The 18,141-nt window shown below is 51.1% G+C and overlaps 1 protein-coding gene across 1 annotated transcript; it reads right to left on the bottom strand.

The window, feature by feature from the left end:
- Positions 1-3,741: 3,741 nt before the first annotated feature.
- LOC142818163 (olfactory receptor 5AP2-like) lies at positions 3,742-4,704 on the bottom strand. The gene has a single exon (XM_075912192.1). It carries the CDS (start codon positions 4,702-4,704, stop codon positions 3,742-3,744), a length of 963 nt encoding a protein of 320 aa, XP_075768307.1.
- Positions 4,705-18,141: the final 13,437 nt, after the last annotated feature.

Genomic DNA, 18,141 nt, shown 5'->3' on the forward strand with positions numbered 1-18,141 from the left:
GGGCTACCGGCACTCAGGGCTTCAGCCCCACAGTGGAGGAGGGGGGAGGAAACGGGATGGGGTAGGGCCTGCCCGGGAACGGGGCTTTATCCCCACAGCTGAGGTCACCTGGGAACGTCTGGGTGCACACAGAGGGAAGACACACCTACCCGGGTGCTTTCTATGTTTCTCCCTCGGCTCCCTGCCCGACTCGGGATGCCACGCTCTCGTGCCTGTTTTACCGCTGGCCACGACTAGGTGGCTGCTGTGCAGACTGAGGAACGTATGGACCAGCAGGGGGCAGGCCAATCCAGGACGTTTTGCCCCTTTTTAAGAAAACGGTGGGACACGTGGAAGCTAAAACGCGGGGCAGCCCTGGTAAAAACGGGACAGATGGCCACGCTACTCATAGGGCAGGATCCCGGCGGGTGCCGAACCTCACACCAACCTCTCTCTGCACTGCAAAAGTTTGTTTGGTGCCTGCGCTTCTGACTCTGGGCAGGCACAGGTGTCGCTCCGGTTGTCTGGACACCTACCTCCGTCCTAAGCCCCAGCCAGCCCCTCAAACAGGGGACAGGTCTCCCTCCTTCACCCCCACCAGCCGGAGGGCTCAGAACATGCCGACCTCCAAACAGCGGAGGAGGAAGCACCTGGCCCCGCTTTAGGAGATCCCGATTCAATTCTGCCCTCTGAGTGACTTCAAGAAGGAATATAGCAAACCCCTCTATGTCAGCTGCCTGCCTTAGCCACTGGGCTAGAGGGTATCCTGGAGGGAGAGTCCCCCCTCCTATTGAAACTCTTGCAGTTCAATTACCTTTTTCCTTAATTACATGGGCCGGAAAAAGAAGTAGAAAACTGCTCTGTCTCTCGCTGGACTGGGGCTGAGAATTCCAATCCAGATTCAAATTCTTTCTCTTACTTCTGTTTAAAACTAACAAAAGGCCGTAGTTCCTCACATCAACCTGTGGAACTCCTCGCCAGAGGATGTTGTGAAGGCCAGGAATTTAACAGGGTTTAAAAGAGAACTAGATACATTCATGGAGGTTAAGTCCATAGATGGCTATTAGCCAGGATGGGTATGGAATGGTGTCCCCAGCCTCCGTCAGAGGGTGGAGATGGATGGCAGGAGAGTCGTTGCTTGATCATTACTTGTTTGATTCACTCCCTCTGGGATACCTGGCATTGGCCACTGTCAGCAGATAGGACTCTGGGCTGGATGGACCTTTGGTCTGACCCAGACTGGCCATTCTTATGTTCTTATGAGACCTGGGAAAGGGGAGAGTTGTCCAAACGCACACAGGGCCCCAGTTCAGGGCATCCGTATCTCCCCTCTATTACCCACCAAAGGCATTTACCTTCCAGGCGTCGCCTGCCTGGGCAGAGATACACGGCTTTTTCTCCTGACTAGGTTTGTCTGCAGCCAGCCTGCACTCGGACTTCCCCGTAAGCCAGGCTGGTCTGAGATGAGAACTGTGTCCCTCGTGGCCTAGCTTGGCCATGTGGGTTTTCTCCCTGTGTGCCGCCCCAGCTCTGTGCAGGTGACTGGCACAGCAAACCTCAAGGGAGCCTTCAAAAGACCACAAGAGTTGCGAAGGGACTTTGGTTTATTGCCGACGAAGCACAGCGCTGGTCCCCGACCCTTTCGACAAGCACACTCGGTGCCCATAGGCCCATGACAATGGGCGCCAGTCAGTCGGTGGTGGGACTTTCCTCTATCTCCTCAGCTGCCAAAAACTCGGAGACTTCTTGATACACCAATACAGAAAAGTTACATGCTTCCCTCTGACGGGTGACAAGGGAGGGATCGTGGGAGGATTCCCTGTTGTGTTCCCTCCATCTGGGGCACCTGGCCTTGGCCACTGTGGGCAGACAGGACACTGAGCTGGACGGCCCTTGGGTCTGACCCCGTCTGTCCGTTCTTACGTTGAGGATGGTTAGCTACCAACTTTAGTAAGATGAAGACCTAAAACATAAGTCAACTCAGCATAGGCTTGGTCTGAGGCCTGAGGCCTGGCCACCAATGGACAAAATGTGGCTCACATAAAGCAAAGCTAAGCCGAGAGCGAGAGGCAGGCCCCTGCTCACAGAACTTGGTACAAACAGGGCTGAGAGAGCAAAACACTCAGGGTACGTCTAGACTACGGGGTTTTGTCAACAGAAGTTTTGTCGACAGATACTGTTGATAAAGCTTCTGTCGACAAAGAGCATCTAGACTACAGCCAGTTCCATCGCCAAAGCAAGCCGCTTTGTCAACATGACAGTGTGGACGCAAAGGACAGTGTAGAAGCAATAATGCCTTCTATCGACAGAACTCTGTCGACAAAAGAATGAGGTTTACATATGTCGACAAAACTGCCACTCAAAGGCAGTGTGGACGCAAGTATAGTTTTGTCGACAAAAGTCCACTTTTGTCGACAAAACCCTGTAGTCTAGACACACCCTCATTGGCTACGTCTACACTGGCATGATTTTCCGAAAATGCTTTTAACGGAAAAGTTTTCCGTTTAAAGCATTTTCGGAAAAGCACGTCTAGATTGGCAGGTTGCTTTTCTGCAAAAGCACATTTTGCGGAAAAGCGTCCGTGGCCAATCTAGACGCGGTTTTCCGCAAAAAAGCCCCAATCGCCATTTTCACGATCGGGGCTTTTTTTGTGGAAAACAGTACTGTGCTGTCTACACTGGCCCTTTTGCGCAAAAGTTTTTCGGAAAAAGACTTTTGCCCGAATGGGAGCAGCATAGTATTTCCGGAAAAGCACTGATGATTTTACATGAGATTGTCAGTGCTTTTCCAGAAATTCAAGCGGCCAGTGTAGACGAGTCAATTGTAGGACCCCTATTAATGAGGCTTATTAAGTGCTAGCCCATTCGTGCTTAAGGCGGAAGCATGACTGGGAGAATATAAAGCAAACAAAGAACCTATACTTGGCTAAGATGCTTATTAGAGTTCACCCCAACTCCCGCTTTGGGCTCTGAACAGGCCTCCAGTTCACGTTGCCCTCTCCTCCATGACTCTTTGAGTCCCTTCTTCGTGCCCTTTGGGCCTTTTGATCCGGGGGCTGTGCCGTTTGCTGTTAGAAGTCCCCTCCCCAGGGCAAAGACTCGTGAGGTCTGCTCCAGGATGGGACATTTGCCTTTTCCTCTCCCCACCCCCAGGTATTTCCGTGGAAAACCGCTGAACTAACGGTGAAAATCATCTTCTGACGCGCATAAGATTTCAACGTTTACAGCAGGCATGTCTCCTAGACGGGTTCCATTCCGCCCTAGGAAACCCAACTTTTCCATCATTAATACAGCGAGCTCCTAGGCCTCTAGCTCTTCGTTCCGTACCTCTTATTGGCATTCCAGAAAGGTGGCCCAGCAGCATTCCCCTCATTCGCAGCCCCATGGCCGACTTCGTCTGGCTTAAGGGTTGTGTGGGGGTGGAGGGCTGAGAGGCGGGCCCAGGAGCAGAGGCTGGGTCCACCTGCGGGAGTCTTTTGGGAGGGTTCGCAGCCTATCTTGGAGTGCTCAGTGAAAACTTACCTCCAAGTGAGGCAGCTGCTGAGTTGGAATAGAAACTAACTCTGGGATTTTGGTGCCTCTCTTTGGGCTACTAGGCACCTACATCCCTCACTGGATCTGGGACGTAGAAACCGAAAGACGTAGATAGGCACAAACAGCATTTTTGAAAGCCCCCAAGCCCAGGAGGCGGACAATTGTTGGCCACTTCGAGCTCTGACTGTTCAGAATGGCAGTTCAGGGAGAGGAGTCAACCCCGTCCCCATCATTCCTTCTGAATCGCTGGGCATGCCACATATCTATGGATTAGTTTTCTCAGGGCCTCCAGGACCTCCTTGTTCCTCAGGCTGTAGATGAGCGGGTTGGCCAGGGGCGTCAGGACCGTGTAGAAGAGGGAGAACACTTTGTTGAGGTCTCTCAAGGAGTCGGTGTCCGGGAGCACATAGACGACGATGAGGGTCCCGTAGAAAATGGTCACCACGATGAGATGGGAGGAGCAGGTGGAGAAGGCCTTTTGCCGCCCGGCGGCGGACGGGATCCTCAGGATGGTGGAGATGATGCAGATGTAGGACATCAGGGTTAGGAGGAACAGGGGCAGGGTGTCTATGGAAGAGATGACAAAGGTCACCAATTTGACCAGGCGGGTGTCAGTGCAAGAGAGTTTGATCAGGGGGGTGAAATCACACAGGAAATGGTCAATCTCATTGGGGCCACAGAAATGTAACTGGGATATTAAACAGGTTACTATGGTTGTAGCCATCAGGCCACCCATCCAGGACACCGCTGCTAGCAGGAGGCAGAATCTGCCGTTCATAAGAGCTGTGTAGTGCAGCGGTTTGCAGATCGCTAAATACCGGTCGTAGGACATCGTGGATAAGAGGTAACACTCACTCGCCACAAGCACACCAAAGAAATAGAACTGAGTGATGCAGCCGCTCACGGAGATGGTCCTGTCCCCCGTCAGGAGCCCGGCCAACAGCCGGGGCAGGATGGCGGAGCTGTAGCAGGTCTCCAGGCAGGACAGGTTCCCCAGGAAGAAGTACATGGGGGTGTGGAGATGCCGATCGACCACAACTAGCACCACAATGAGGAGGTTCCCGGCCATGGTCACAATGTAGATCACCAGGAACAGCAGGAAGAGAAGAGTTTGCAGTTGTGGGAACATTTCAAATCCTAGGAGGTTGAATTCTGTGATATAGGTTTGATTCTTCCCTTCTCCTGTCTCCATGAGCGGGAAATGGGTCTCCTCTTCCTCAGTTTGCTGTAAGACGTATCTATTGATAGATAAAAAGTAGGGAGAGTTGGAAGAGAATGCAGTGCCATTGAACTCACATTCCCGTTCCCTTGGGCCATGGCTACACCAACCGGAAGATTGAGGCTGCCGCAGTTGATGTTCCGGGTTCGATTTAACAGGTCTCGCAAAGACGCGCTCATTCGAACTGAGGATGTGTCTAAACTACACCCCTCTGTTAGCAAAGGGATGTAAATTAGACTCATCAAAAGTGCAAATGAAGCCAGGATTTAAATATTCCATGCTTCATTTGCATAATGGTGGCTGCTGCTTTTTTTCGAAACAGGGCTTTTTGAAAAAAGCCAGCAGTTTAGACGGGGCATTTCTGTCGAAAGATCCTGTACTCCTCATTACTTTCGGTGTCATTTTTTTAGGAGTACGGTGTCTTTTGAAATGGGGCATTTCTGTCGAAAATACCCCATCTAAATTGCCAGGTTTTTTCAAAAAGCCCCATTTCCAAAAAAGCGGCGACTGCTGTTATGTAAATGAAGCATGGGATATTTAAATTCTGGCTTCATTTGCATTTTCGATGTGTCTGATTTACATCCCTCTGCCAACAGAGGGATGTAGTTTAGACAGACCCTCAGAGAGCGCCCCCATCAACACCGGTACTCCTGCTTCTCACGAGTACTACAGGAAGCCAATGGGACCAAGTGCTCCAGTCAACCTCCCACTTCACGTGAAAACGTGAGTTAAGATATGTCAGCTCCAGCGATGTAATTAACAGACCTGGAGTCGCGGATCTTATGTCGACTTTTCCCTTGAGTGTCGACCTGGCTTTGGATGTAGAAAAGTTTTCCAAAGGCAGGACACTACTTTATTCAGACTTCATACAAAGTTTTGGAATGGCCGTTCCAAATGGCAGCTACACTGTTAATGTATCTCTCCAGGGTGGTCCTTACCCATATGAAGAACACACAGCTGTGTAGGGAGATGAGATGGGATAACCACGTCTGCATGCTGTATTCAAGATGTGGCACTGTGGATTTAGTTAGCGGTAATACCATATCCTTCTCTTATTCTCTATCCCTTTCTTAATGGTTCCCAGAATTCGGGTCCTTTTTTTTGACGGCCGCTTCCCATGAAGTGGACGTCTCCAGAGAACTCACCATGCTGACTCCAAGATCTCTCTCTTAGTGGGAACTGCTCAGTCGGTCCCCATCGTTTCGTACCTATCGTTGGGACCATCTTTTGCCAACAGGCATGACTTTGCATTTAGCAACACCAAATTGTTTCTGTTGCCTGGTCACCCAGTTTTGTGAGATCCTTTTGTGAGACCCAGAATATCTTACTGCCCCTGTATAAAACTATGGTACGCCCACATCTTGAATACTGTGTACAGATGTGATCTCCTCGCCTCAAAAAAGATATTTTGGCCTTGGAAAGGGTTCAGAAAAGGGCAACTAAACTGATGAGGGGTTTGGAACGGGTCCCATATGAAGAGAGGTTAAAGCGACTGGGACTTTTCAGTTTAGAAAAGAGGAGACTGAGGGGGGATATGATAGAGGTCTATAAAATCATGAGTGGTGTGAAGAGGGTGAATAAAGAAAAGTTCTTCATTAGTTCCCATAATAGAAGAACTAGAGGACACCAAATGAAATTAATGGGTAGCAGGTTTAAAACTAATAAAAGAAAGTTCTTCTTCACACAGCGTGTAGTCAACCTGTGGAACTCCTTGCCAGAGGAGGCTATGAAGGCTAGGACTATAACAGAGTTTAAAAAGAAGCTAGATAATTTCATGGAGGTTAGGTCCATAAAAGGCTATTAGCCGGGGATAAAATGGTCTCCTTTGCCTCTGTTTGTCAGAGGCTGGAGAGGGGTGGCAGGAGACAAATCGCTTGATCATTGTCTTCGGTCCACCCTCTCTGGGGCACCTGGTGCTGGCCACTGTCGGCAGACAGGATACTGGGCTAGATGGACCTTTGGTCTGACCCAGTACGGCCGTTCTTATGTTCTCTGTACAGTCTGCTTTGGCCAAGCAAAGGAGTCACCTTAGGGCAAAGGGTAGGTCAACACCGGCAGTGCCACATCTGTGCAGATGCACCAACCGGGCCATAGTAGCTAACGTGGTGAGGATACTCTGTGCCGACTGGGGAGGTCTCTCCTTTATTCCTGCAAGGGGCAGAAGCTATGTTGGCAGGAGAATGTTTTCGATGGACATTGCACCAGTGTGAATAGGACACTGCAACTTGTACGGCTCAGAGGGGTGTCTTTTTCACACCCCTGAGCGACAGAAGCGGGAGTGAGGACCAGTCAACACTGAGAGGATCAGCAGGGGGGCAAAGCACCCCTCCGATTCAGAAGTGGCGTCTGCCGAAAGCTGAGCCAGGGAGAGAGACGTTACAGGTACATAAAACAGGAGCGGTCGAGGACACATTCAAACACACTTTCCTCGGGACTGCGTTCCCTTGTGCAAATCAATCCCACATCCAGCTTTTTCCAGGAGTGGATCCCTAATTAAATTCCCATGGAGATGCTGACCCCTTTGGAAATCTTACACATAGTCTGGGTCCCCCACCCCCACATGTCCCTGGACCACCATCTGGGAACGGCTGATTTAAGTCTGGGTCTCCCCGCCCCATAGGTTCTTGGACCACCAGCTGGGAATGGCTGATTTAAGTCTGGGTCCCTCCACCCCACAGGTCCATGTACCATGGGCTGGGAATGGCTGATTTAAGTCTGGGTCCCTCCACCCCACAGGTCCTTGGACCACTGGCTGGGAATGGTTGATTTAAGTCTGGGTCCCTCCACCCCACAGGTCCTTGGACCACTGGCTGGGAATGGTTGATTTAAGTCTGGGTCCCTCCACCCCACAGGTCCTTGGACCACCAGCTGGGAATGGCTGATTTAAGTCTGGGTCCCCCCACCCCACAGGTCCTTGGACCACTGGCTGGGAATGGTTGATTTAAGTCTGGGTCCCTCCACCCCATAGGTCCTTGGACCACTGGCTGGGAATGGTTGATTTATGTCTGGGTGTCCCCACCCCATAGGTCCTTGGACCACTGGCTGGGAATGGCTGATTTAAGTCTGGGTCCCCCCACCCCATAGGTCCTTGGACCACCGGCTGGGAATGGCTGATTTAAGTCTGGGTCCCCCCACCCCACAGGTCCTTGGACCACCGGCTGGGAATGGCTGATTTAAGTCTGGGTCCCCCCACCCCATAGGTCCTTGGACCATGGGCTGGGAATGGCTGATTTAAGTCTTCCATGCTGTAGTTTGAATCCATCATGGCAAAGCACGTCGGTTTATAGCAACCTCTCGAGTGTTAGAAGAACATTCTTGTGACTCTCTGGGTCTCCTCTTCCCCACACTACCCCCCCCCCCCCAGCTCCTCCAGCCTCAGCTCGGAGGGCGGCATCCCGCCCCGTCCGAGTCTCTGCCTGTCTCGCAGGCAGGCTCTGCGCTGCGGTGCCCACAGCCGCTCTCCGCAGAGTCTCTACTCAGCAATATTGGGAGCAGAAACGGGACACGTGGCAGGGCAAAGGGGGAGCGGAAGAGAGCAGTAAGTGCACCAGCACATCGTGTGCCTGCAAGACCCTTCCCAGACTAGCAGAGTTTTCTCCCCCAGACCCCACGGTTCCCCGCAGCACCGATCAGCTGTACCTTGAATCCTCAGCATGAAGCAGAAACGTCTCCCTGGACGGGCCTAGCCGAGGGGGTCCGGATCTGCTCGGCATGGCGTCTCATGCACCCTCACCCCCACGGCAAAGACACCTTTGTTTTGCAGCGGCTGTTCTGGCTCTCCGGCGTGATGCGCTCTCTTGTGTGGGTGACACGGCACCTCGCCGCCAATTGTGCTTGACTCCTCCCTAGGTTATAGGGGGCAGCAGCCTCCTCCCAGGGCCGGCTATGGTTGGGGTGTCCCTTGGGGCCGAGGATAACGATTGTTGTAACATTACCGACATGGACTTCAATCCCCACTGACACCTCTGCGGAATGGTCCTTTGGGTCTTGCCCCACATGTGTCAAGAGACACCCTTGAAATCTTTCCACACTGCTGGCTGCCCCATCTCAGCGAGGATCTTGGGAAATCAGGAAATAGTTCAGAGAAGGGCACCAGAGAGGAGCAAGGGCCTGGAATGGTTTCTATCCAACGTGGGAATAAAGCTTAGAGCTGCTTGTCTCAGAATCACACGACACTAGGACTGGAAGGGACCTCGAGAGGTCATCAAGTCTCCAGGACTAAGCACTGTCTAGATCATCCTTGCTAGATGTCTGTCCAATCTGCTTTTCAATATCTCCAGGGATGGAGATTCCACAACCCCCCCAGGCAACTTATTCCCGTGTTTCACCACCCTGACAGGCAGGAAGTTTTTTCCTAATGTCCAACCTAAACCTCCCTTGCTGCAGTTCAAGCCCATTGCTTCTTGTCCTGTCCTCAAAGGCCCAGGAGAACAAGTTTTCTCCCTCCTCCTTGTAACACCCTTTTAGCTATTTGAAAAAATCTATCAAGTCCCCTCTTTTCCAAACTAAACAAGCCCAATTCTTTCCGTCTTCCCTCATCGCTCATGTTCTCTAGACCTTTCATCGTTCTTGTTGCTCTTCTCTGGACCCTCTCCAATTTCTCCACATCTGTCCTGAAATGTGGCGCCCACAACGTGGCACCGAACAACTGAGAGGCCAGGGTGGAGATAAAATCCTTCACTGGAGTGTTGTTAGCACCATGCCCTAACCTCCTGATCTAACTGTCCCACAAAGATGCTAACTGTGTTAGCATCACAGAATCCCAGAGACACTGAATCCAGCCCCCTTCCCAAAGCAGGACCAACCCCAACTCAATCAGCCCAGCCAGGGCTTGGTCAAGTTGGGACTTAAACACCCCTAGGGATGGAAATTCCACCCTCTCCCTCGGGAACCCAGCCCAGCACTCCCTACCCTCCTTGCATGGTGTGAAAAAAAAAGACAGAAGTGTTATTTACCCCTTCACTCAGTACAAAACCCAGGGCGCACCTGAGGACAGTAATAGGTATCGGGCTTTTCCACACAACATCCTACTGCATGGTCATGAGACTTCGTCATGCCCAGAATTGTAACTGGATTAGTGATGATCTGGCTTCGTTAAGGGAGAACTGGTCCATAAATGGCCAGTGTTTAAGGATGTAGCTTACGCTCAGTACCGTCTGAAAGCTGGGAGTGGGTGACGGCTGGACCCGCACCCTGGGCTGGACACTGATGCGGACAACCGTGAGAGACTGGGCATGGGGCAAGATGCACCCTGGGCTGACCCCGTGTGCACAGCTTTTAGCTTCCCAGAGTCAAAAACCCATGACAATAAAGGGACTTAAGTTCCTAAACCCGCAGTTGAAGGAACTAGGGTTGTCCCAATGCTACGGAAAGAAGTCGAATCAAGCGACGCAACTTCAGCGACACTGAGTAGCTGAAATGGAAGTATCTTAACTCGGCTTTTGGTGCTGTCTCCACAGCAGGAAGTTGAAGGGAGAACACTCCCCTTACTCCTCGTGGAAGCAGGACTACCAGCATGGACCGGAGCGCCCCTCTCACTTGGAATTAGCTGTCTTCACTAAACCCGCTCATTCGAACCCTGGAAGATGGACAGTGGCAGCTTCAATCTTCTCTGTACCCCAAGAGTCCCAGATAGCCTGGTGATCAAGAGAACTCTTGTTTGACGTCTGCTGAACCCTGTATGAGCCTCACCTGGCACCTCTCTTGCCACTGAAAGTTCCTTCAGTGCCTACATTTCAGTCTCTAGGCAGGTACACAGCTGGCTTTGGTTTTCTGGACATCTACCTCCCTCCTAAACCCCTGCCGGCCCCTCAATCCTGGCACAGATCTCTCACTTTCAAGGCCCTATCCAGTCAGGGTGCTACATAGTTTATGGATCTGAGACCTGGGCACAAGAAGATGAAGACAGACCCGGGCACCCTTGCAGAACAGGCCCCTAACTACTCTTGAAGGCAGCTTCCAGTTTTGAATGTGGACCATCTGGAGCCACGGAACGTTGCTCTACAATTGAGCTCAACAGATGACTCCGTTGGCTGGAGGCTCTTCTTCTTCCTCTTGTTTTATAGTCGGAAGCCAAAGGGAGTTAGGCACCTGCATGCTTTGAAAATACAACTAAGTGCATAAATACTGGAGCATAGATACCGAGGGGACTGGCACGCCAGCCATGTGTAATGAAGAGGAGTTAAACTATGCCTCGCGGTGGTGAAACTCCTGGACGCGGTCTCTTAATGGAATGGTAGAGCCAAAAGAGTGAAAATGTCCCTTGGATGTACAAAGACCTATTGAGTAGAAACCAGAAGCTCGGTTTAGCTCAGTAAGGGCACGTCAACACTATTATTTCAAAATAACTACATTTGACTTAATAACTCCAGATTTTACAAAATCAAACTAGCGCATCCCCACTACGGGGAAGCCTCAAAATTTGTCCAAGCTTCGTTAACGTGTATGCACTCCCTCGACTTAGAGCCCCAGGCAGCACTCGGGAGTAATTACTTTGAATGACTCCGGGCAGTCGTTATTTTGAAATATCGACCCCGGCACGTCCACACGGCCGCGATTTCAAAATAACTCTTTAGGAATGAGTGTTATTCCCTGAGGAAAGCAGGAGTGGAGATTTCAACATCAGCGGCCATCAGTTCGAAAAAACGGGCTTGGTTATCAATTCCACCAAAGGGGGGTTATTTCGAAGTCATGCCCTCGTGTAGCCCAGAGCTGGGTGACCCTTCAGACACCATCCCCAGAACTCGGTGCTGTGGGAATAAGGAGAAGAAGGGAAGCAGATGAAAGTTTTAATACAATAATCTTCCACTGTTGTTGGTGTCTGTTCCCACTCACGCACTGGCTGGCGCAGGGGGCTGTAAGCAGGAGGGGGCTGTTCACAGTTGCATTTTTCCCCACTGCAAAGGCTTGTAAGTGTCTGAGTTTGCTCCCCCGACCTGATCACCTTTAGAGCAGGAGGCAAAGGCAGGGCAGTGGGGCAGGTCTGCCGACGGAGGGCAGAGGCAAAGGGGTCTCTTAGGGCTGCTAGGAGAGGGGGGGCACCACATGGTATGCTCCAGGTGGCACGGGGGGGGGCATGTGCCAAAGTCTAAGTGCTGCTGAGGGTGGGTTGGTGTCAGCCCGGCCCTCTCCCTTGCTGTTGGGTGCACATGTAACCCACACGCCAAATGGGTGTGGCACTGTCCCATCCCGTGGCTCTGAGACCACATACAGAGAGAACAAGGCGTCTGCGCTATAGTCTTAGCTACCAGCCAGCTGACTTTTCACTCAGGTTGTCGAGACTCGTGCCCCGAGCTCCAGAGGTTGCAGGTTCAGTTCCGCCTGCTGGTGTTACAGCTTAGGGTATGTCTACACAGCACGCTGATTTCCAAATAGCCCGCCTACACGACGGGGAAGCCTTGAAATCAGACCGAGGCCGGCTCCCCTAATGTGGATACACCATCTCAACTGAGAGCCCCAGAAGGCACAAGGGAGGAATGACTTTGGGTACGTCTACACTAGCTCATTAGTTCGAGCTAGGTAGGGTAATTAGAGCAAGCAGAGTTGCAAATGAAGCCCAGGATTTAAATATCTCGGAGTTCATTTGCATGTTCCCGGGTGCCGCCATTTTTAAATCCCCCTTAGTCCGAACTCTGTGCCCGCGGCTACACACGTCTACATGCGGCATGGAGTAGGTAATGTGAATTAAAGATCCTATTTCAAACTACCGTTGCTCCTCGTGGATCTTTAATTCGAACTACCTACTCCGTGCCGTGTGTAGCCACGGGCACAGAATTCGGACTAAGAGGGATTTAAAAATGGCGGCGCCCGGGAACATGCAAATGAAGCCCAGGATATTTAAATCCTGGGCTTCATTTGCAACTCTGCTTGGCCTAATTACCTTACCTAGCTCGAACTAACGAGCTAGTGTAGACGTACCCAAAGTCATTCCTCCCTGGTGCCTTCTGGGGCTCTCAGTCCAGATTGCGCATCCCCTCCACCAGTGGGAGGCAAAAGGCCTTTTCCACCTGCTCCTCCCACCTCATCGCGGTGACCGTTTTCTATGGCACCTTAGTTGTTGTCTACATGCTCCCAAAAAATAGCTCACTGAGAGACCTAAATAAGGTGTTCTCCGTCTTCTACACCGTCCTGACTCCTCTGCTCAACCCCCTCATCTACAGCTTGAGAAATAAGGATGTAAATGAGGCTCTGAGAAAAGTTCTTCGTAAGTTCACAGGATCAAATTTTTAGCAGACATAAACGGATATGTCTCTGCGCTAATCAAAAGAGCCATCTGGATTTACACCCGCTATTGATTCATCCGCTGGGATGAAGCCCATGTCTCCTAGAACACCACCGATGTCTCACCTTCTTTCCCCAGGCTTTGTCTACACGGCAGCGTTTTTGTGCAAGAAGCTTTTTGCAGGAGAGATCTTCCACAAAAACTTCTTGCGCAAAAGCGTGACCACACCTCAAAAGCGCATCGCAACACCAATGTGCTTTTGTGCAAGAGAGCGTCCACACTGCACGAACGCTCTTGTGCAAGAAAGCTCTGATTGCCATTAACAGAACAGCCATCAGAATACCTGTGCTTTTTTTGTGCAAGAAACCCCTGTGGAGCATCCACACCTGCCTTTTTGCGCAAGATCTGTAGTGCAAAAAGGAGTTATTCCTCGTGAGGAAAGGAATAACTCTACCACCAAAAGCCCTCTGTCCTGTCGATTTACTGTATTTTTTTGCACAAAAACGCGCTTGAGGTGTGGACACTCCGCTGGTTTTTGCACAAAAACCTTGCAGTGTAGACAAAGCCCCAAAGTGGAGAACAGGGTAGGCAAACCGGACCCCAATTGCATAAGATCCATGCCATGGCTGAGGATACTGAAAGGTAAAACACTGCGATGGGGTAATTTGCCTGGTGGATGTCTAGCGTGATTGTCTGCGTAACGTTACAATAGTTTGTCAAAATTTTCCGTAAAAAATGAAGCAAAATAAAGAAAAACATCTCGTACGTTGGTGGCTAGGATGAGTGTTTGAGCTACAAAGAGTTCTTCCGGTCGTCCTACGGAGTCCTCCTCAGATCCCAGTTATGGTTAAGAAAATATCAGGAGTGACAAAAGGCCAGGGAGTAAAACAGAAGAACACACACAACACAAACATTGTATCAGCTACATAAAAAGGCTTCGATTGTCGTGCGGAAGCCTACAGTGACTGTTGAGTCAGGGATGGGAAGAGATCCTGCCATGGCACAGAGCTCTCTGGCTTAAAATTTCACCAGGTTCACGGGCTGGTCTCATCCCATGTGTAATTTCTCAGACACATTCAGCATTTTTACGGTTCTTTCCCAGCCCCTGCAAAGGCGGATCCCTCCCTGCACACACTCCATCAGCCCCCTCGGAGTAGGGGCAGGGCAGGCCGACAGGAAACCCCCCTCAGAATCCCACGTTGTTAGCCAAGGCAGCCGGGCCCAAGAGGCAGTTCCGGGATTCTGGGCCTCTGGGTCATGGCTCAGCCACCGTGTCTGGGCCTTGACAGGCCCTGCTGTGCTGTCCCCGAACTCCAGCTCTGCCAGGGCCCTCAGTCCGAACCCACAGCCCCTCTGCTCTCCCGTCTCCGGGTTCATACACATGGCCCTGCTGGCCCTCTGCTATCCCAGCCTGTCTATCCTTCTGCCTGGCTACCTGTCCCCATACACTCAAAACTCAGCACACTAAGGCCAAATCCCTCAGCCTCTCCTCATATAACTGGGGCTTTGTTTAGGATTATTTAGTCTGCAGAAGCGAAGAGTGAGGGGGGATTTGAGAGCAGCCTGCAACTTCCTGAAGGGAGGTTCCAAAGAGGCTGGAGAGAGGCTGTTCTCAGTGGGGGCAGGTGGCAGAACAAGGAGCAATGGGCTCAAGTTGCAGTGGGGGAGGTCTAGGTTGAATAGTAGGAAAAACAATTTTTCCTAAGAGGGTGGGGAAGCGCTGGGCTGGGTTCCCTAGGGAGGGGGTGGAATCTCCATCCCTAGAGGTGTGTAAGTCCCAGCTTGACCAAGCCCTGGCTGGGATGATTGAGTTGGGGTTGGTCCTGCTTTGGGCAGGGGGCTGGACTCGATGCCTCCTGAGGCCTCTGCCAACCCTGGGGTTCTACGACTCCAAAAAATATGTGTACGCATGATGGGAGCTATAGTTTAAGGACGTGCCTTGTGCACAGAACAAAATTTATTCTGCACAAGGATGTAAAAAGTAGAGGGAGCACGGCTGGGCAGATACTTTGGAGGCAGGAAGGCTGCGTCTAGACTGGCATGATTTTGCGCAAATGCTTTTAAAGGAAAAGTTTTCTGTTAAAAGCATTTGCGCAAAAGCGCGTCTAGATTGGCACGGGTGCTTTTGCGCAAAAGCATCCATGGCCAAGATAGACGCGATTTTGCGCAAGAAAGCCCCAATCGCCATTTTCGCCATCGTGGCTTTTTTGTACAAAACAGTTTTTCCCTGTTTACACTGGCCCTCTTGTGCAAAATTTGTGCAAGAGAGCTTATCCCTGAGCGGGAGCATCATTGTATTTGCGCAAGAGCCACTGACAATCTTACATGAGATCATCAGTGTTCTTGCGCAAATTCAAGCGGCCAGTGTAGACAGCTGGCAAGTTTTTGCGCAAAAATATCCACTTTTGCACAAAATCTTGCCAGTCTAGACACACCCGAGTTGTCTGGATGCTCCTCTTGTTATTTTGAAATAACATTGCAGTGTAGACCAGGGCTTAGAGACGATCAAAAATATAGAGGGAGTGTCATGAGCAAAACGCACTTCTTCAGATGACCTTGAGTGGAAATAACAAAGCCTAAGTATTTTATAACCGAAAAAAAAGTGCCTGTCAATTGTGGGACCGGTGCTAATGAGGCTAATTGTGTGGGCTGGAAGTGTCCCATACTTAGCTTTCGATACAAAAAATGAGGTGTTACATGCAGGGAGAGTGTCTTTGTAATGCAACATCCCCTTTATGTCTTTGTTCAAGCCCAGGGAAACAGTGTCAAATTTGCAGATGAATAACAATTCCACTCTCGCTCTCTCTCTCTCTCTCTAATTGGCTGGGGAAATTCCTTTCAATCTATGACTGAATGCCCAGGCCGGTTAAAATGTTCCCCTAGGGTGTGCGACCATTTGTGATGTCTGATGTTATATCCTCTCCAGCTAACATCTGAGGAAGTGGGCTTTGCCCACGGAAGCTCATGACTCTATGCATTTTGGTTCGTCTCTACGGTGCCACAGGACTACTTGTTGCTTTGAAAGTTACAGACAATAATCCCGGACTCCTCACATTAGTGATTCCACCCCCCCTCCACACACACACCACCACCACTGCAAGCCACTCGGAAAAGGTGAGACAACAAAATTGTGATTCTACTCCTCTTTTCAGTCTTTGTTCCCTTACCCTGTGAGTAGCCTTGAGCTATTCCTAGCATCCTGGAGAGGGATTTAAGGCCCAGCATGCAAAGGGTGCAGGCTAGTAATCCCCTCCCCTCTTGGATTTGCCTCTCATTTCCAGCCTAACACCCAGCTGTTGATTCTGCTTCTCTTTGGGATGATGTTTAACATTGGATGCGGCCAGGGGCGGCGGGCAATGTAGGCAAGGGAAGGCATTGCCTTCCTAAACTCCCTAACCTGCCCAGATGCCCGGGAGGGGCCGGGCTGCACCACGCAGCAGCCCGACCTTGGCCCCCCGGCGGCCGGGGAAGTCTGGGACCGCGCCACGCGGCAGCCGTAGCCCTCATCTGGGATTGGGCAGGGCTTGGCGGGGTATGGAGGGTGAAGGGCATGAAGGGGCACAGACGTGGTGGTTTTGGGTGGAAGGGGCGGGGCTTCGGCTGCCTTCCCCAGCTAGGCCCTCACCCACCTCCCATGGCTGCAATATAATGGCTTCATTCCTTCTGCTGCTCCGTTCTGACCTTGGGAAGGAGCCACTCGGCATGACTCCCTCTCCAAAGATTGCGAGAGCTCCTTGGTTTGGCCTGCCACTGCTCCCGACAGAGTTCCTGGTCTCACGTCTGTGCTGAACTGCGGGCCTGTGTTAAGCTTGGCTTTACTCGGCAATAAATCATTAAGGAAGAGGCTTTCAATGTAGATAGTCCAGAGCCTGAATCCCATTGGATGTCAGTGGAGCAAGGCATCCGAATCCCCTAGGGCTCTTTGACTCTCGCAGCCCATGTCTCTAATATTGATGGATTCACGACTGGGCCGCTGGCTCTCCCCATGACCTCGGTGAAGAACCCCCTTCTATGCCCTGCCACTGAAGCTGGTCTTTGGAGGCCGGAGGACTCTGTCACTGCGGAATGAGGTATGTCCAGTGGGCAGGGCGTGGCCTCGCTCTGCTACAGGCTCCGTGTGTGGCTCAGGGTAAGTCACCTCGGGAAAAGAAAAAGTGTCTCCATCCCCTTTCAAAAGAGCCAATGGACTCAATCCACAAAGGGACTCAGGAGCCTAAATCCCAGAATCAGCTCCCATGACTGCCGTGCATTAGGCATCTGGATTCCTAACATAACATAAGAACATAAGAATGGCCATACTGGGTCAGACCAAAGGTCCTTCTAGCCCAGTATCCTGTCTACCGACAGTGGCCAGCACCAGGTGCCCCAGAGAGAGTGGACCGAAGACAATGATCAAGCGATTTGTCTCCTGCCATCCCTCTCCAGCCTCTGACAAACAGAGGCCAAGGACACCATTTTATCCCCTGGCTAATAGCCTTTTATGGACCTAACCTCCATGAAATTATCTAGCTTCTCTTTAAACTCTGTTATAGTCCTAGCCTTCACAGCCTCCTCTGGCAAGGAGTTCCACAGGTTAACTGTGCGCTGTGTAAAGAAGAACTTTCTTTTATTAATTTTAAACCTGCTACCCATTAATTTCATTTGGTGTCCTCTAGTTCTTATAGTATGGAAACAAGTAAATAACTTTCTTTATTCACCCTTTCTATGCAACTCATGATTTTATAGACCTCTATCATATTCCCCCTCAGTCTTCTCTTTTCCAAGCTGAAAAGTCCCAGTCTCTTTAGCCTGTGCCCCCAGTGCTATGCTGGACTGGCGAAAGTGGAGGCACATGGAAGCAAGTCACTTCTGGAAACTGAGGCCCGAAGGTTTCTCTTGAACTCAGTGAGCAGGCGAATTGAATAGGAGGGGCCGGGATTTCCTACCAGTGGGGTAGCTTGTATGGCGTAGAAGTCTCTGAACACAATGAAGTCTTCTGAACTTCTTCTCTGTACCAGGTAGAACCTCAACCTGTTGGGCAACCCTTCGCTACCTGGGAATTTAGGGGTTGGACGGCCACCTCGGAATGTCTTGACAAAACTCTGTTTGTCAAGTGTGGCTCATGGGGAAGAGTGGAAGACTTGGAGAAGACCACCGGGGGGCTTGGCATACCAGGACATTTCCTGGGGAGATGCTAAGATGCTACCGTG

This window comes from Pelodiscus sinensis, chromosome 30 (genome assembly GCF_049634645.1).
Source record: "Pelodiscus sinensis isolate JC-2024 chromosome 30, ASM4963464v1, whole genome shotgun sequence".
NCBI classification, from domain to species: Eukaryota; Metazoa; Chordata; order Testudines; family Trionychidae; genus Pelodiscus; species Pelodiscus sinensis.